General features: G+C 33.6%; 2 protein-coding genes across 6 annotated transcripts in view; one reads left to right on the top strand and one right to left on the bottom strand.

Annotated features, from left to right (window-relative positions):
* Positions 1–1691: 1691 nt before the first annotated feature.
* On the top strand, positions 1692–11082 carry LOC139103502 (serine/threonine-protein phosphatase 4 regulatory subunit 4). Of its 4 annotated transcripts, none has more exons than XM_070658241.1 (16): positions 1692–2073; positions 2885–3135; positions 3247–3320; positions 3576–3682; positions 3847–4076; positions 4150–4272; positions 4370–4473; positions 4824–5009; positions 5122–5280; positions 5349–5531; positions 5608–6054; positions 6124–6238; positions 6326–6371; positions 6520–6533; positions 6840–6885; positions 7135–11082. In XM_070658241.1, exons 1-16 carry the CDS (start codon positions 2027–2029, stop codon positions 8576–8578), a joined length of 3576 nt encoding a protein of 1191 aa, XP_070514342.1. In that variant the 5' UTR covers positions 1692–2026; the 3' UTR covers positions 8579–11082. The 4 variants fall into 4 exon arrangements, with proteins under 4 accessions (XP_070514342.1, XP_070514345.1, XP_070514343.1 ...); XM_070658244.1 differs by having other exon boundaries at positions 1694–2073; positions 7606–11082; XM_070658242.1 differs by lacking the exon at positions 1692–2073 and adding an exon at positions 2105–2739.
* Positions 11083–12168: 1086 nt separating this feature from the next.
* LOC139103559 (serine-rich adhesin for platelets) overlaps positions 12169–20784 on the bottom strand; it is a 32672-nt gene continuing 24056 nt past the window's right edge. For both annotated transcript variants that reach the window (XM_070658378.1, XM_070658377.1), the window contains 3 exons: positions 17821–20665; positions 17286–17517; positions 12169–17225 (listed from right to left, as the gene is read on the bottom strand). In XM_070658378.1, coding sequence (XP_070514479.1) covers positions 17217–17225; positions 17286–17517; positions 17821–20665 — 3086 coding nt within the window. In that variant the 3' untranslated portion in view covers positions 12169–17216. The remainder of the gene's footprint in view (positions 17226–17285; positions 17518–17820; positions 20666–20784) is intronic.

Genomic DNA, 20784 nt, shown 5'->3' with positions numbered 1-20784 from the left:
CTTAGAATGAAGAACAGTTGCGAAAGCACTCCTTGGACTCTAACTTGGAAAGGAGACCTATAGAAAGAGCACTCCATATCCTTTTGTAAGTAGATTATGCATTTTTAAATTAATATTAGCTAATATTAGATAGTTAATATTGATATTTTTAGTTAGTTGCTTATTTAAAGAATTTTGCGTAATACTTTTTTTTTTTAATTTCTGTTAATTAACATTTTTTTTATTATTGTACGAGTGACAATATTTTTAAGCATTAAAATTAATATTTAATAATTAAAAGCTTAACATGTTTCCCGAAGTCGCATGTGAGAACAAGTATGTTTTACATATATGGTATATTGTTTGGTTTGTGCCAACCAGTTAAAGCCTTGATCGAAATGCGTAATTTGCCTGCGATTACTGAAACAAGGTCGGCATTGGCGTTAATTAAATCTCACGAGCATAAGCGTATTTTCAAGGTAGCAAATAATCTCCGATGTAATTAATAACATGTATTCGCGTGATAGTTTGTAATTCATCCGAATTTTTACAAATACTAGAAACCATGCGCGCGCTACGCCGCTCGCTATTTTTTAAGAGGCCCATATTATAAACTACGAAAATAAAATCATGCGACTCACCAATCTGCACGAGCTCCAGCGGAGTTGTAGAGTTCTGCCGGTGACTGTAACATAAAATAAAACGTATTAATGTAGACATGTTAGTATTTAAATTAATGTAAAGGTAGAGCTTCATTTTTATAAAGATTTTCTAAAGAGAAAAATTTATATTTACCTAAAAGTTGCTCCGCCGATGCATGATACCCTTCCCGGGTCTGCTCCTCCTCTCAGATGGAACGTGAGTCATCTACGCACAAGTCACTCGCGAACACCCCGACCGTGATTTTACAATCGCGAAAATTACTGATCACTTTCGCGCGTCCCATGTTCGGCACTCGCGTTTAGAAGAAAGTCGTATGTCAAAAAATTCCGTCCGAATACTTCACGGAACTCCCGGAACGACCGACGAACCGACTGCGGTTCGTATAATTATTAATATCGGCGGTAACGACACTCGTTGACAGCAGTAGATGCAGCTGCGTTAATCTGTAACAAAAAAAAATATATATAATTTAATAAACGGCAAGAATAAAATCGATTATATTAGCTAATTCGGACGTCGCATCAATTTTTTATAGATCTATGATTCATTTATAAAGAAGCGATTTTTTAAAAGCAATTTTTCAAAAAGGATATCGGTTCGTAAATCCTCTCCGCGCTCGTTGTGCGATCTAGAAAGCTTTAATTTCTAAGTTTTTATAAGTCAATTTTCCATATAAACCTCTAGTCGAATAAATCATACAAATAACTAATTGCGCAAGTGGTAATCGTAAAGTGTTCAAGCGTATCTCTCTCTTTCTCTCTCGCCACAAGATGCTGTAAATAATTTTTATTCCAAATTATTACGAGCCGTAACGATCGTCTCGTTACCGCCGGCGATGTCCCCGGTAGGCTCGGGGAACCTTTGCGGATTCCTTTTTTTCCGCCGCGTCATCCGGCCGGGCCGGGGGCCGCCGCATCGGATTGCCGGATGACGCGATCGTTAAATCATCTCTACGTCCCGCGCAGCGCGGGTTACGCAACCCGCAGCGCCCTCGGCGGCTAGTGTAGCGCCCTGCCGGCCGCGGTGCATCCGCTAAACGTCGTGGCGACGTTCGCACTGTACGCGTTTCTCGTTCGCTGCCCAGTTGATACGTGGGCCGCGTCGTGTCTGCGACGGCTCGCCGTTGGGCTCCGTAATCCGTGCGCGTTTGCGCTGACCTGGACGTGATCGAACGCGAGGAAGGCGGCAGATCGACATACGCGAGCTCCGCGGTTCCAGTCGTTCAGCGGCGAGTTTTTCTTTTTTTTTTTCAACCGCGTTCCGCGCGCGCGAGCGCGTGACAGTCAATGGAAACGCGTGCCATTCGCGTGAGGCATCCCCCCGTGCGCGATTGATCGATCCCGCCGCACACGCTGGAGTCGGATAAATAAAATGCGCCTCGAAAATGCTGCAAGAGGGAGATGAAGCCCCGTACGAGGCCGCGTCCGATCCGTAAGTATACAATCCCCCGTGCGCGCGATGGCACCTTACTTCTGTTCGCACGCGTCAAGCCGAACGCGAGAGATTCACCCCCCTTCGTCGCCGGGAGGCTGTTACCCTTCTGGATCCCACGCTCCTATAAATAGCCGCACGGTTGTCTAAGGAGCGCGCTGTCCTGTTACAATTAAGCGCGCTAATTATAGTCCTTAAGGACGACGTACGTCGTCATTGCCTCCTGCGACCACCAACTTCAGAGTCCCGAGCACCCGTCCTTTTTCCCTCTCACCCGCCCGGAGGGTATTAAGGTTAACTACGCACGCCGTCGCGGCTGCCTCCCGTTAATTTTTCTCATTCTTGCCTCGTAGTACTAGGATTTTACCGAAAGTCGGATCGAAAAGGCGATTTGTTACATAAGTTGATCGTCAAATGTTTACACGACCTACATAGAACGTTTCTGTTAAACTTTGACTATCGCGCTCGCTTCAATACTTTCGGTTTCTCCGACGGCAAACGAGCAAAGTTGCCAAGGCTCCGTGACTAATTGTACGTCAGAACGCTTGTTTAATTAAAGTCGCGAACATTTGAATGCCGGGCGGTGTAAGTACTCGGTTCTTTCGTTTCTTATCTCAGGTGTTGAAATGAAGTATAGCAACGTCGATGGAATCTGATACTGGAAATGTACATTTTAATTATTGATTATTGTTATTTAAAAATGTAGTAATAAAGATTTTCTGATGTATGAATCAGAATTAGGAGCGATACATTTTTTTAAATATTTTTTTTTTAAGGAAACATTAAACTTTCTTCTTTTTTTTTTCTACAGGAATGGAGATGAGATCCAAAAACTTAGTGTTATACAAAATCTACCAAGTCTTTTAGCTACCGACACGCAATCATGTATGTCCCGAGTGGTACCTAAGATGCAGCAGTCTCTGGCCACTGCATCAACAGAGTTCCACATAGCTGCATCATCCACTTTCAAAACAATTTTGGAACAAAAGCTTGTCAGCCACAATGTTTTTAGTCAGACATTCCTTCAAAGCATATTAAGTTGTCTAGAGAGCCGGGATCCAGGTAAGCATATTTAATTGTTACTTTAAAATACAATAATTAAAAGCTGATTATTTATCATTACAATGCTCCCACATTTTCTAACTTTTTTTTTTATATATGTCAATGTTAAAGTTATCTGTCATGCTTGGTTGGAGACCTTACTGGATGTGATAGAATTACTGCCGGTAGAAGTCATAAGAGCACAGGTTTGTATGAACAATTTAAAGAAAAGAACATTTTTTAATTTTTGTGGTAGCAGAAAAATTTTAATCTAACGCAACTAATAATTAATATTGCATATATATGTATATTAAAATGTAATTAAATGTTTATGAATAGAAAATTGAAAAGGAAGTTTTATATAAGTACTTTAGATCAATGTTTGATATATTAAAACGCTGTAAATGTAATAACATAGCACTCTTTTGGATGGATGGTAACAAGAACACTCTCACATACAGATTCTTCCGTTGACTATAAGTAAAGGACAGTTGTCGCAATCTACCTACTCCCGAGTAATGTGCAGCAGACTATTAGGAAAGATATGTACAAGATTTGATTCTACCATGTAAGTATAAAAAAAAAAAAAAAAAAAAAAAAAACAATTTCTTGATATGTGTTATTAAAAATTTAATTTAGATCGTATTGGTTATTATTATACTTTTATAATGTAATAGGAAGAAATATTAAAGTATATATATTTTATTTAATAAATAAATATACTTTTATTAGGATTCAGAAGGAAGTTCTACCAACAGTGCATTCACTTTGTCAGGATGTAAACAGTGAAGTGCGAGCTAGTATTTGTTTGCAATTGCGTTTTGTTGCCGAAGGTCTTGGTGCCGAATCTGTAAAACCTGCTTTGTTACCATCTCTTGTAGAACTAGCCAGTGACGAAGAAAGCAGTGTAAGATATGCCTCTGTACAGACAATAGTGTATTTACTACCTCATCTTCAGGAAGGTAAATTATTATAAAATTATATATCTTAATGCAAGTAAACTAGTAAAAATTAATTTGAATATAAATTGTCTAGATACGATAAAAAATATAATAGCCCCACTTGTAAAGAAGCTGTGCGAAAGTGCAACTAAATCGGAAGATAATGTGATATGTATAATAGCCCAAGAGCTGGGAAAACTTGTACTTGGCCTAGAAAGTAAGATGTAATCTTTTTTAAATTGAGCATTACGTATTTTAATAATAATATTCAAACAACATAACTAAAAAAATATATATAATAAATATAATTTCAGAGTGTTTATCAATGTCAGAGAAAGCATGGTTTATAAAATACTTTCAACAACTTGCACAAGTGGGAACACCATCACTGAAGAAAGAGAAACCACACTTTATATTTGTGAGTATTTATATAAAATACGTACACTGAAAGGCAGTTTGATGCGGCGACAGCGGCTAGCGTACGTGATTTTGGCGTGGTGTGCGTCGAATCTCACACGGAGCGCGCGCGTTGATGTGTCACGGAGCGCCGGTCGTCGAGGACTGAGGGGGAACGCGCCCTTCTACTACTACCTTCGTCCACGGCGGCCAAGGGAGGGAATCGAGCGGGGGGGAAGTCACGTACGCTAGCTGCCAGCCACCGTCGTCGCAGCAAATGACATATTTGCCTTTCAGTGGACATACATAAAATTATTTTTTTATTATGATACATTTTATTTTATGATACATATTATTAATACAATTTTATAGGTTAGCAGTAATTCCACACAGGATGAAAGATACCTTGAATGTAGAAGACATTGTGCATTTAATTTACCGGCAATTTTTATCTTCGTATCAGACTTTTCAAAAGATGCAATATTTACAACATTTGACTCATTAACAAGTGATCATTATTATATGGTGCGAAAAACCGTTGCATGTGGAATTCACGAAGTAAGAATTAAATATACTTATTAAATATATGTATATGTACGGGTGCATGTTTAATATTACAAGAATATTCTTATGTACTTATATTTTATTATATTTATTAAACTATTTGCAGGTAGCAAAGATTTTAGGACCAAAAAATTCACGAATAAAAGGAAATTTAATAAAATTGCTAAAAGATGATTCAGAAGAAGTACTTCAAGGTTTAATTCCTCATATAGGTTTAACGTTGGAATGTTTAACTGAAAGTCAAACTGTTGGAACAGATAGAATGGTAATTTAATTTTATCTTGTGATTTGTAATTAACGATAACTTACTTTTTAAGATATTATTTATTATAGGATTCATCTTTGATGGAAGTAGGTAAAGCTTTATTAAAATGTGAAGCTGAAATTGCAGGCACACACAATTGGAGGCTGACGTCATTAATGCATGCGCAATTAGAGATCTTACCCAAATGTTTTTCCAGTGATTTTATATATTCGTATTTTATTCCAATGGCTTTCTCTAGAATTTTACATGCAGTAAGTGTGTAATAACATTTTCGTAAAAATTTTAATTTTATTACTTTAATTTAAATATTTAATTCAAACATTTCAGCGGCCAATACCGGTCCGTCTTGCTGCAGGAACACTTTTTCTCGTTCTTCTACGATACAATATGAAACCAATACAAAGAGCGGAACTGCGTAATAGAATCTTTACAGATTTAGCTAATAATCCTGATTGCTATGTGAGAATGATGTTTGTTCGTATGATGGTTGAAGCACTGGACATTTTTTCTTCTACTTATTTTAAAGAGCATTTCTTTAATGTTCTATTGAATCTGGCTGAAGATCCGGTAGCTAATATAAGATTGAAAGTAGTATCTTTATTGCCGCAACTAAAGAATTTGTTGTGGATGCCGACTGATAAAAAATTGCTAGCATCATTGGAGTCAATTGTGAGACATTTAGAGAACAATGAAAAGGATAGAGATGTACTATTTATTTTAAAGAGTGTCAAAGAGAAATTAAATGAGATAGATATTAAATATGAGGGCCAGAATGTAAGTAATTTAATAAATAAACAAGTTGATATGAGAGAAATATTTTTCTAAATATAATATTTTATCCAGTTAACAACGAAACTTACGAGACAAGATGTGGAAGATGCCAAAAAGTTAGAAGAAGAAAAAAAATTGTCGGGAATAAGTACAGGACAGTCGGCAAGTGGAACTATAGTAAAAAAAGGTATTTTTTGATTGCTTAAACATTATTTCATAATTTTCTGAACTGTATTATTTAATTTACTAAAAAAATAATTGTAATAATTATTAGGTTCAAGTTGGACAAGAAGTGGAGCTGATAGTTCTACAAGAGGATTGTAAGTTGAACTTAAATTATATATGTTAATTTCTTAAATAGTAATAAAGTCAAATCTAATAATAGAAATTGTTATTTGATCTATTGATTGATTTAGTATATTTACTGTTGTTATATTTTATTAAAATTAAGCAATTTTATTTTTACAGATCGCAATCAAAAGGTGAGCATTTAGTGAAAAGGAAGCATTGCATAAAAAACACAAATTTTATATAACCAACTCATTATCGTCTAATAATACCAGACGTTCAGAAGCAGAAATTCGTATCCAAGTAATCCTGGCGTCTATCTTGCAAGCTCGAGCCTTTTTTGAAGTACAAATTTTTAAGCTGTGTTAAAGATTGTAAAGAGTAATTAAATAACTGAATTTTCATTAATATTAATCAGAACTTTATCTGTTAAGGAAGAAAAAATTTTGTCGACAATTAGTAGTATATATTAATAATTGTTAATTAATGATGTTTTGTAGATGGAACTGCAACTTCTCGTCAAGTTATTGAAAACTTAAAAACGAGGTAAGAAGAATTTAATTCAGAAGAGTATAAAACTAATGCATGTTTAAAGATGACAGTTGCATTTATATACTTACATTTTACAACTAATGCATATTACGAATAGTTTATATATATATATATTATTTTTTATTTTAATTATTTAATATTTAAAGACTTTGATTAATATGTAATAAATTCTAAATTGATGTTCTTTTAGTTCTAATTTTCTAACTAATCTAATTTTAAGTCTTGTCTGCTTGTATTTAACAGAATTCAACTAACACATCCTTGGGAAAAAGTAGGGCATTTCAACTCTCATACTAATTCATCGCATTTTAACTTTGCAAACGGATCATCTAATGATTATATTACGTCTAAGCCACAATGTAGCTGCTCTAAATTAGCAGTATTCCAGGCTCTCTTGACATTACCGGATGCTAGCGAACAAGAGTACGAAAGCGATTCCCAGTATCGCTCATATTACGATGTAGACAATGATTATTTGAAGTTTAGAAAACAGTCAACCCAAACGAACGAATATAGTCCTTCCGCTTTTACGAAATCTTTTTTTATGTCGCTTGTAAAAGATAATAAGCAAGAGCCGCAACAGCATTCTCTACTAACACGGGATTATCAGCATGAATTTTCTACTAACACCAGCGGCAAGGATAAAGCGCCTAATCTCGCCGCTTTAAGGGCATTAACTAACGCAGCTCATTATAACTCTTGTTGGGCTTTTAGCTCGATGCCGGAAATCTCAGCGATGCCGTCAGATGATGAATTCTTGGTCGATGCTGGAATCAGAATACCTACTCAATTCTCCGTCTCTCAAAGCACATCGAAAATTCCACATTTGCAAGATTATACTACTTCAAGGAAGCAACTAAATACTACGGTTCGCTCTAGACGAACCAGCATGAGTTTCGATAAAGGAAAGTTTAAGAGACATTCCTCTGTTGAATATGAAGATTGTATGAAACGTAGAATAAATGAAAGCGATTCGTCAAGAAGCACATCAATTTCGATAGATTATGAAGAGGGCTTGCGACAACGCAGTATAATGAAGGAAAATTTGAGTGACCAACATTTATCTAAAACCGATGTGAGGACAAAAAGATATTCTGCTCCGCAGGGAAGAACTAGATTCGGATGGGACGCTAGCCAAGACAGATCCTTGGACGAAAAGTTTAAAAGAAATTCTTTGATATTGGATAAAGATAAATTAAAATTCACAACCTCTCTCAAATGCACCCTGGATCGAAACAAACGTCATTCCATGAATTTAAGTTGGAAACTTCCCGACACGAAGGAAACGAAGCAGCTCGTGAAGCGCCATAGTTTGGAAGATCATACTACGGTACGTCGTGCTATAAAAGGATATTTTTCAACACTGGATGTTAATCATAATCAAGGTCTTAGTAAAATCCCCTTGAGAAACGTTGAATCTCGCAGCAGGACCGCGCCTGCCACAAGAGCCTCTAGCCCTGTACATATAGACTCGCGATTAAGATTTGACGTCGAGAACGTTGACGATTCTCGAAGTTCTGCTAATGACAGACATTTGAATAGATTTAGTTCAAGTGACGAAGATGTCGACAAATTATGTAGAATGCTCTCATTTATTTCGCATTCTCAAACGGCACAGAGTAGTACAGGAATAACGTCGAGAAGTAGAGAAAGATATCCTATTCATTTATTAATGAAAAAACTGTGAAAAAATGTAATTCTGTATGTATCACATAATTTTTATAATTCTTCCAACTGCATTTAGTGATCGTGTACGATGAGCTTTGTATGCAGCTTTAAATTTAACGAAGAGGTCATAACTTGATTGAAAAATATATATAGAAACTTTTTTTTTAACAATTTTAAAAAGCAAAACAAATATTACTGCATATTGACGGCAGTGATATTAAGATTAACACATTAATCTTAATGTGAATTATTTTACTGTATCAAGATATAAAGTGCAAAAAAAGCAATTGGTGCAGCAAAATATCCATTTTATTAAAATATTTATGTTTTAATATTAATAATTGTTATCATATTTACCTCTAACGAAATGGATCTATGTACTTATGTGCGATAAAATAATATTAGGCCTAGTATTTTATATTATGTTGAATTATATTCTTCGTAGAAAATATTTTTTTGCCTTGAAGAATGCCATGCGTTCTTCTAACTTTGCAATTTCGAAAGACTGCTTTTTAGCGATTAAAAATTAATTTTACAGTGGGAAAACAAAAAAAAAAAAAACTTTTATTTTGCTTAAAAGCTGCGTATTTAATAATATTGACTTAATAAGGCTATAAATTTTAATTGCTAATAATACTAAATACGGTTATTATTGTGAAATTAATTTATACCTGAGAACTTAGAGTGAAATATTATTGAGAGAAAATAGATATTCAGTATTCTAAAAGCTAGCGCTAATATCTAGTCTGCATGAATATAGTTCATGAAATGTCCGGAAACATATAGTCATGATTTGAGTATTCTTTATTTTCTTGTCTAATCTATAATTAGTATTCATCTTAATATAATTGCTTTTTTAAACAAATCTTTAATTCTGATCATTCAAATTAATTATTTTTACTCTTTTGTATTGAGTTTTGTAAGAACCATAATTTTAACATAAAATAATTTTTATGTATTTTATTTGCGACTTTAGATATAACTTGATCGTGAAAATATGGCAAATGTTTTTAAGCAAGAAACTGAGGAAACGAGAGTTATTAATAATACATGATAATGTACAAAGTTTCGAAGGCATTATATATTTCTACATATATATTTGTATTATGTGAGCTTTATAATTGAAGTGCCATTGAATTTATTAAACAGTTTAGAGCTTAGAACGTTTTCTCAATACGGATTATGAAAAAGAGGAAAAATTTAAGTTTGTTTTATATATTATTATGTTATGCCTAATATTATGGCAATAAGATATTGTATGAATTTAGATTACGTTCTTACAATGATGTTTATTTAATTATTTAATGTATTATTTAGTTTCTGTTATGTATTGTAAGAATTTTTGTTTCTTATCTCGTTATTCTATACAAAAAAAAGGAAAAAAAGAATATCTGCAATATATAAAGATTTAGTATAAACTTGATCGCGAACATTTATAACGATATCTTGATTTGTAGTGTTTTAATTTGAAAGAGTTATAAAATATGACGTGAACGAAGTGTCGACAATTTGAAATGTACATTACTTTATTTAAAGCTTTATAATTTTAATATTCTACATACATATCGTATGCAGACAAACATTAAATAATTTCTATTCTGTTGAGTGATCAGCAAGTTATATTTTATTCGTAGACTTAAGCAGCGGCAGCTCGATTAAGTTTCGATAATAGGATATACATGTAATATCGACGATTGTATAAAACACCAAATGTGTAATAGTTGATGTAACAACTCGTGTAATAACTCGCGTATATGTTTACATGCATATGAAAATATGTTTTGTGACTAATAGACTTAGTTTGCGTTCTAGTTCCTTACTACAGTCTATATACAAAGTAAATGCATTCACTGTTAAAAAAATATATATATATTTATATTTATAAACAAAATTTATAATTTAGAGAGAATATATTGGTATAAATATTAAAAAATACAATTAGGTATTACACGAAAAAAACCCGAGTTAACTTGAAGATTATATTTGGATGGTAGAAAGATCAAAATATGCATAGGTACAATTTTATCATGGATCTGCTTCAACGTTGTAATTTATTTTTATACAAAGTTTATGAAAATATAACTTAAATCTTTATGCTAAGAGTTAACGCAGAGTTTACGCACTATTCAATTTGTTTTTTACGTTAAGAAAATTTGTTTAAAAAAATGTAATACGCCGATAAAATTAATATGCCGACATTTTATGTACATTTATTTTAATATATTTATTTACGTGCATAGGTTAATAAGACTTTTATTAATCGTGTAATTGATTTTCTTTCAAGCATTGTTTACTGCATTAAGAAAGATGAAAACTGTGATGACAAAGAAGTTATTTAATAAAAGAAGAATTATTCATGTTATACTAACGAATATATGGAATCGAATATTTGTGAAACAATATTTTTATTATTCATACTACTCCTGTAAAAATAAGAAATATCTGAGATTGTATTTTTGTGAAGTATATCTGTAATAAGAGTATAGTTAATACAAGAAAAATAAAGGTTGAATCTATAGACTATATTGTTATATTTTTTATATTACCATGACCACATCTTCGATACATAATAAATTAATTAATTAATTATGTAGAGATTATGAATTTTATTACTTACCTGTCAAGACGTTCAGCAAGATATAAGTTGTCGCCGCCAATACTTCTCGATTTTTCAGTCTACTCTGAAAGCGTCATTTAATTTTTACAGCTACTATTACAAATTAATTAAATAACATTTACTCCTTAATTAAAATTAGAGAGAAACGACGATTAGATCATGAGCTCAAGTGGACGAGAAATTAAAAACAAACGTGGTGATATAACCGTCAAACCGAGGTTTCGCGGTGCCGAATCGTCCGAAAAAGTATCACAAAGTATCAAGAAATATTAGAATGGTAGAAGGAGTAAGTTGGTGGCACGGTGGCACGGCGAGAGCCCGGTTTGCCGCGAATTTTTTAGCAGCCATCATGAATTGGCGGGACCGAAACTCGCTTCTGATTGGTCCGTATAGACCAATGAAAAAATTTATATTTTTTAACATAAATTTTTTTATTGGTCTATACGGACCAATCAGAAGCGAGTCTCGGTCCCGCTAATTCATGATGGCTGCTAAAAAATTCGCGGCAAACCGGGCTCTCGCCGTGCCACCGTGCCACCAACTTACTCCTTCTACCATTCTAATACTTCTTGATACTTTGTGATACTTTTTCGGACGATTCGGCACCGCGAAACCACAGGATTGATGGTTATGTCACTATGTTTATTTTCAACTTCTCGTCCACTTACATGAGCCCGTGATTAAATCGCCGTTTTTCTTTAATTATAATTGAAGATTAAATGTTATTTATTTAATTTGTTAATATACTTTTTTATAACATATTGGTTTTATAGTAATCGCGTACGTAAGACACTTCTGAAAGATTAACCATGGTACGTTTTGCTCCTTGTGATTTAATTAATTTAAATAATAAACCAATAAACTAATAAATGCAAATTAGCACTGTTATATTTTACTTTTAAATTACGAAAAAAAATTTAATTACGTAATATAAAAATTAATTTAATTTTCTGGGATACGCCTATTAAATTACGTAAATGACAAGGGCAAGATTGTTTTTTTACGTACTTTATTTCTTCTACTTTCTTAATAAATCAATCGACTTCAACTACTACAAACTGTGTATGAGTTTTTAAATTTATTTACGGCGCACTATAATAATTTCTTACCATTTGTTTGATCTTCTCGCCTATCTTTTCTTATCGTGATTACAAAAGTTCGAAGTAAATAACTCTCTTCGTGAAATGCGTCCGACGATTTAATATATAAGCTCCGTTTAGTCATCGTTACTTATAGATTATTATTCTTTTTACGATCTGGCGGGGATGGGCCTAGTGATACACACACAATTTCATTATATTAATTTCAGAAAATAAGAAGGCTTTTATATACTTTTCAATCCCTTTCGATAACAGAGTTAAAGTCTCACCAGTCATCTGAAAGAGTACTTTAGAATACAGTGTCTGTTCTACTTTTATTATGCTATGGAACTTTCTCTATGTAAGATAAAGTTAAAAGTGTATACAAATAGCAATTAATAATTTATTTTAAAATTTTCTAAATTATTCATATATAACATAACCGTTCTTCCTATCAATGTACCGAAGCATGCTCTTCGTTTTCTTCACCTTCACAGAATAAAGCTCAAATGTTCATGCATTTACAAATCATGTTAAACGTTGCCATTAGTATACACCTTTTTGAGATTCAGTACCATGTAAAGAGGGTAAAATTAGTTTTTGATGGACGATTCTTTATTACTTTATGTAAAATTTCTCTAAATATCTTTTTGATTTCTTTTCTTTTTTTTTCTTTGTTATAAAACTGGCGTTCAGTATAATAGCACTGATAATTGTTGATACCCCCTTTTATTATTTATAACAACGTGAAGAAAATTTTATTGTAGAACAGATTGTACAAGAAAAAAAAAAAAGATTTTGCTCGCTTTTTCGATCATACGTGATCACATAGTTCTATTGCTCAATAGACTTCTCTTCTTTAATTATAAATACGCATTGCTGTACATCAAACGGGATTATTTAAAGTAATTAATAATTATTATCAGTTATGAAAATATTGGCGATTAAATGTAGAATGTTATTTTTTTTAACTGTATATTATTAAAACAGTTATTTTTTTTTCACATCCAATAAAAAGCAGCCAGTCTTAATTTCTGATATTTATATGTTATAACAAGAATAATGACGAGATGTGAGAGACATTAACTAAAAATAATAAAATTTAAAATATATTAAGTCTTGTTTATCGCAGATATATAATTCCGAAAATGTATATCCTTAAGTCGGATTAAGTACTTGTTTCAATATATTATAAAATGTAGTCACAGAGTAACGAAATCGCTTTTATCTCAATAATTTATAAAATTGTTTGAAGACATTTTGAGCGTATTTCGTCGTGATACATCGTATATACAATTGAAATTCGCTTTTACGATGTCTAGTACCTTGAATCACAAAATAAAAGATTTAGTATGCTAACGCTACACCAAAACTATGTACATCGATTGAATAAATAGAGCATTGGTAATACCCTTTGAAACTTATATATATACTGCTTAATTTTATATATATTTATATATAATTAATCAATATGTATCATTAGTAAATCCTTAGATATGATTTTTTTAGCTTAAAAGTCAGCACATGTACTTTAGAGTAATTTTATAACATATTTATCTTAAATAAAAGTATGAAGTTTGATAAGACAATGATTTTAAACGTGAAACGAATAATCTTATTATATTAATACCCGTTATGAATAAAATTTATAAAATATAATACTCATTTCCTCAATTTTTATAAATCATAAATTTAACTTTTTCGAATCTAGACATAATTTCATGAATTAAATAACTCAGTAGACATGTGCTTAATTTTAGCTGTGTATAATATACAATTTCTTTGCAGTAAAAATATATAATGACTACAATACAGTACTTGATTCCTGACTAGCACGTGTTTATACGAGTAATTTCTTAATTTCACACATGATACTTAAGAAAAATATTTAGGCTAATTGATCATTAATTGAAAATAATATAAATTTGACTTAATTTTCTAAATAGATATACGTATTAATAATGCACTAATGCATTGTTATAAAAAAAAATCTATAGAAAATTAACAAGTAAGAAAAATAGACAATCACTTTTACAATAAATTTGACATACTTAAAAAAATTTTACATGCAATTTCGTATTTGTTACGCGTATTTGTGCGCGCACTCACGAACGTATACATACAGATTATGATATATAATGACGGCTCTTCATCTTATGAATAAATTTTTTTTTGAAGATATTACAATTTATGAATTTCCTGGAGCCGCAAAATCCAGATAAAGAGGAATATAAATTCAATTTTTTTGTGTACTGTTATAGCTGCGTGAAATACAATCTAATCAGTATACGCAAATTTTCTCATAATTTAATGTGTTTTAATATCACTTTCTACAAATTGTTGTTATATGGTACTTTAGTAAGGCTTCTACTATATATTTGATGCAGTTAACTATTGTATAATGTCTCTATGTATTTTAAACGAAAGAAAAAAAAAACTATTTCCTCGTTTTCGTTAATGACAGAATTTTTTAAGGGAGAGTAAATTGCTCAGTAAACAGAAAAACCGAAAGTTTGACAAATAAAATAATTTTCCAATCGCGCATAAGCCTGTACATGTAAATTATACATTCTAGCGCAGTAGATACTTCCTACCGTTCATTACACCAACTATTTGCTCAGTCTTGTAATAATACTACTCTTTAATACTTTTATAATTTATATAAAATCAGTTGCACATATCTTTCCGCAGTGTGAAAGAACACTATATGTCTTCAATCTAAATTAATGCATACTGCAATAGATTTTACGCGGATTTAAGATTATAACTGTATTGTATATAGAACACAAGCGGATAAAGTTTCAAGAGTAAAAAATATTCTCTCGTGTATAAAACAATGTTGTGATTTGGCCCAATGGAAAAACAATTCCATACGTTAGTTAAGGAATGATATAACAAGATGTGATAAGAGTGCAAGCAGCGAGACAGCTTTACGTTATACCATAAGGTTCTCGATAAGTATTTAATATCTTAAAAATATAAGAGTTAAAACTTGTATTTTTTTTTAAAGATATTGAAATACACCATTTTATATGTACTTATGGTATAAAGTTATAACGCTGTTGCAATCTATAACACATCTAACAATATGTATTGTCCCGCAAGTTCAATGCTTACAAATCGGCATTGGTTGATGATGGCAACATCCACGATTTTGATCATAAATATTAATTTGATTTACTTGTCAGATAATATAATAATATTTAATGGATATAAAACAGAATTCTGTGCATTAATTATATCGGCCTTATAAATGTATAACTCTAGGGTTTCATTATTGCGTTTTATATCACTATTATGCTAACTTCCTCAGCATGATATATTTACGGTATGTGCAATATTATATGAATTATATTCCTTCTCATAAATTTGTAATCTCCTCTCATGTAAACGGATTTATAAATCCTAAAAAAAATGAGAATAGAAAAAGCACAAAATATGTGTGCTCGTGTATACATATTTATATGTATATAAAAAAATTATTAGAAATAGAGTACCATAGCTTTAGAAGTAAAATAATCGTTGTAAATATATTACTTAATTACACAGTTTATCTATCTGTTTCTAATATATTAAATAGAATATGCACCGTTAAAATAGAAATAAATATTTTTGGTAAATGCTTTATAGATATGTGTATATAACATACACTAATCACAATTAAACATATAAGTATATGAGTTACTAAGTACAATGCAATAATAAATAAAATAACTGAATAAATCGAATGAGAAAATTCATATTTACATTAAGTTATTCCACCTTATATTATCAAAATAATTTAATAAAATAATTGTGAAAGATAAAATCATGTTAAATAAAAGTTTAAAATATTGGTGGCCATAAAAAATTTTAAATAACGTAATCTTTATGTGTTTCGTAAATCTTATCGAGAAATATTTGTTTATAATCTATGTATAGTGCCGTCTTTGATTGCCCAAATGCTATGGTATTTACACACCATACCGCAAATGTGTCCCATTAGAAAGAAGACCATTAAAGGCTGTAACACTTTATCTTAACCTTTAAAAAGTAACTTGTAAGTATGAAAACCCTGTGAATGCTATGCAACTGACTACATTCAGTGCATCTTTTTAGTTGTACAGAATATGGATAGATATTTTTTTTTTTTTTTTAATTAGTATAAAGAAACGGTCTCTAATAATATTTTTCAAACATGAATTCTTAAAACATTATTATATATTATAATTTTAATTTGTGAAATTTAGAAACATATTTGAACTAGCATTAAACATTTTCAAATTGTGAAATAAAAAAGAGATACGATTTAATGTGATCTCTTAATTTTTCGTTTTATAAAATTTTAAGAATTCTGATTTGAAATTCTAAGAGTTATTTATCTCGTTCAATTTTTTCAAGAATGGCTGTACAATAGTCTCTATGTAGAAGTATACTCATACAAAATAATAAAGTATTTAAAAAACGATATACTCATATAAAGTATAAGATGCATTTTACTCTAGGGCAGGATTCTTACTATACAAACTATTAGTTTCTTATTGAGCATATTTTAGAAATTGTTTGAGTCGTTGTAGGAAGTGTTTGATTACTGACGTTATTTCGACTATACGCTAGTATCTAGATTTTTTGTAGAATAATGTCCTTTTTTTATTTTTTTATATTAGATTATGATTGTGCTCTTTAGAGGAAGACTTTACAAAAACATTATTAAAACGAACATCGAAATTTAGTTAAAGAGCGCTTTCGTATTTTTAAAAATTATAAATTTTTGATTATTTGGCATACTATGCTACGTATATATTGGTATGTGTCGAATGATAGATACTTAACTGTGCTTGTAGCCCCAGATATTCGCGTATAGTGTAAATAGTCACAATGCCCCAATTATAATTTCTATCGTGAATACCTTTATTCAATTTGTTTGGAATTCCTAGGAACTTCACATTTTTAACCGTTTTTCCCAAACAATATTATTACATTTAAGCTTCCTAAAAAAATTATGATATAATTAGTACGGATTAAAAGAATTACAGAAATAATGTACTTACTTCGGGGAATAGAAAGTGTTCACGAGTAGGTTGTGGTTGCTCAAAAGGTGAACTGCTCATGTAACCAGGTGATGGTGACTCGCTTTTTTCTAACACTGGAGTGATATTCGCATAATTAGCAGACGCCGTTGTGAGAATCCGTCCTTGCTCTACTAAGATACTTCGATCAATCTTATAGTATTCCTTTCCACTGCGAGGTCGAAGAGTCGTTGCTACCGTTCTGCCTCCTAACCTGTATTAATTAATATGCATAATTAACAAAAAAATTTATTTTTAATAATTAATTATTTTTTTATGGTTTACATAAACCCGATCCGTATTAAATTTATAAATTTGTTTTTAACATATTACACAGAGAGAATCTGAAAATATTAATCCTCTGCATTTCCAAAATCATCTAAAGATTCTAAAGAACAAAAATAAAACATTTAAGCGAAATAATACATTCCACTCAGCTTCATATTTGCTATATAAATTAAAAAGTTAGAGGAAAGATAAAACTTTCCGGTAAAAGTTGCGGCTGCCTAAGACTTACCTCAGACTGTCAGGCGTATCGGACGAAGAGTGTGAGGACAACGACAAAGTTTCAATGTAATCTGACATGTCAGAAGTGCCGCTGCTGGTACTTCGTGAATCGATATAAGGTGCATTGGAAACTTCGCCAGGACTGTTGAAGCCCTTCGTGGTTTTCGGTAAACACGTGGGTATATCGGCCTCCGCGGATGATGACTTCGTTGGTATTTTGATTTTTTGAAACTGAAAGGAAATTTCACGAAGAGGATCGCTGGATTTGGACTTCCTCGGCAAGCTGCTGTGATAACATGTGGGCGGTGGGCTTTTGCGGCAAATCGATAATATATTTTGTTTCACTGTCGAGGCGGCGGGTGCCGCCAACGATAACTCAAACTCCACGAATTCAGCCGTTCGGTGACTTAAAGAGCCGGTGGAAACGCCGGAATCGTTGCTACTTGAGGAATCTCTATTGTGCCCGGTCTTTGATGGCACGGATGACGAACGTCGGATCTTAATAAATGACGGCTGAGACGCGACCGTCAATGTTTGCCCGCTCTCATGATTACTACTGTTGATTTTACTTTCGGAGTTGACGCACGATTTACGAGGCTCACTAGTTATCAATGAGTTCTTATCTGCCTCGCTCGAGCACTTATGAATAGTAAGCGTGGACGGAAAAGTGTGACTTTCGTCGTCCAAATAATGCGCAGATTCCGCCGAATAAGACCGTTTCCTGAGAAGTATACCTATACTACTGCTGGGCTCTGAAATATTACCCATATCCAGATAACGACGCCTGAGATACGGACTGGATAACATGGCCGATCCTGGAACACGATATTCTGAATCAGAACGTTTCTTATTCATCTCGAGTAACGTAGATCCAGATAATGTCGGATTGCTGGAACTTTTGATACCACTGCAAAGCCTGGACAAGATTTCCTTCGAACAAGCGTTGTGAACCGGTTGCATCGGTAAGTATGCAGGAAACGACTTTTTCGGAGTTTGTTTATCCGGATCCATGACCAAATAATCATTTTCTTTTTCCTTCGCGTGACCACATTTCTCGCAAACTTTTGAAGTATTATCGCTCGACGCTTCGAGTGACGCCGGTTCTTTCAATTGATCCGCGAATTTCTCAATTTCTTCCTGCGAAATACTACTTTTCGTTAAAACATCTTTACTGTTCTCGTAATGCTCCAATGATTGCGTAAAATCGATGTTCACATAATTCGCTTGCTTTGCTTCCGGCTGCGTATCTATTACCGGTTCGATGTTTTCGTAATTGTTCGATTTATTTCCAACGGCACAACCGCAATTCTCTGCAGTTTTCTCGTCAACGGATTCACTTTTATTTACCATTTTGGCCGATGGATAAATGGCAACTTCTCCACTAGCGTTTACTACCGGCATCTTGCCTTCACCTGAGAGTTTCACAGGATGAACTGTGACGCCGGTAGGCTCGATTCCTGCACCCCGTCGGCAGTAGGGTAAGACAAAGCCAGCCCAGCTCATAACATTGTGACACGGGCATCCCGAAGATCTAGGTGACTGTGCTGTAAGTTTCGAAGGACATCCACATCCTTGTAGGACCACAGCTTGTGGCACCTGAGGTGTGTCGTAATTAGGGTAAGTTTTCGGCAGTGTGAGACATTCCTTTATTTTCCTCGGTGTATCGTAATACTGTTCTGGCCCTTGTGGACCTTGTTCCAATAACATGTGATGCCCAAGAATTGTTTTAGGAATGTCGTAGTTTTCGTAAGGTCCTGCAGCACCGCGAGCTGCAGATTGCTGGGATTGTTGTTGAGCCTGCTGAGTTTGTTGAGGTTTCCGAGAGTGTACGCAAATTTGCTGTTCAGCAGGCAATGGCATCGGCGGTTTTTTAGGCTTTTTGGCAGTGACGGACTGGCTGGTTGTTGGCAGTGACGGCGGTTGGGACGGTTTCGGCGGTCTCGGCGGCAATGTGCTCGGGCTCGGTGACATTTGACGAGCCGTCGTCTGTGCCGCCTGAGACTGGGCGGTTTTTGACTGTGCACACTGACATTCAATTTGCTGCGAGCTGGAATAATCGCTCTCATGACTGCTACTGCTATACGAAGACAAAGAGAGTCGATCGAAGGTACGAGGCTGCAAATGAGATCCTAAATTGTTCAACGTGCTTGCAGCAGGACTGCTTATGCCGCTCATAGTGGTCGTGGTAATCAAGGTTGATGATTTCGAAACAGTGCCGAGTTTACTGATACAACTCGCGCACCTCTCAAGACCTGTTGCACCCTGACGAGTAAGCGAACAGCTACGCCACTCACTGCCAGGCTGTTGATCAGGTAACTCCGAAATGGACACTGTGTCTCTACAGCTGTAATCGCCATCAATCTCTGTTTGCTGCCTGCTCTCTGTGGATGACCAATATGGTGAGCTTTCATTTTTACAGCTGTCGCAGTGTTCCTCATATGTTGAATATACAGTCGAAGAGAAAAAATCACTGGCTCTAGTTTCAGTGCGAGAACATTGACGTCGTCCTGGGCTATTCTGTATCGACAATTGTTCTTTACCAAGCGGCGATCGTTTTTTTGTAGTAAGCTTTCCCTCAGCCGCCAACTGTAACGTTTTGACTATGTCGTCTCCCTGATCGGTTATTAAAACGTGTAGTCCTTCCCCTCGACCGCATCTTGAACCGCCTTCAAAACAAAATCTGCCTTCGACTACGCCGTATCGTCTGAGATGCGCGATTTCCCAAATACTGACGAGCCGAGGAGGCACGCCGATGGTGATACAGAAACGACGGTCTTGAATGTGTAAGTGTGCCGGACCATTTGTAAATTTCGCCTTTGATGGTACCGAGGAGATAAGTATCAAGAATTGCTGATCTGTTGAGAATAATTAAAAAATTATAAATACGAATTAATTAAATCACGAATTTTGCATAATACATAATATGTATGATAAAACTACGATCGTATTAGAAAAATAATGCTTTCTTCTTTCT

This window comes from Cardiocondyla obscurior, linkage group LG06 (genome assembly GCF_019399895.1).
Source record: "Cardiocondyla obscurior isolate alpha-2009 linkage group LG06, Cobs3.1, whole genome shotgun sequence".
NCBI lineage: Eukaryota > Metazoa > Arthropoda > Insecta > Hymenoptera > Formicidae > Cardiocondyla > Cardiocondyla obscurior.
This window is presented reverse-complemented; position numbering and strand designations above follow the sequence as displayed.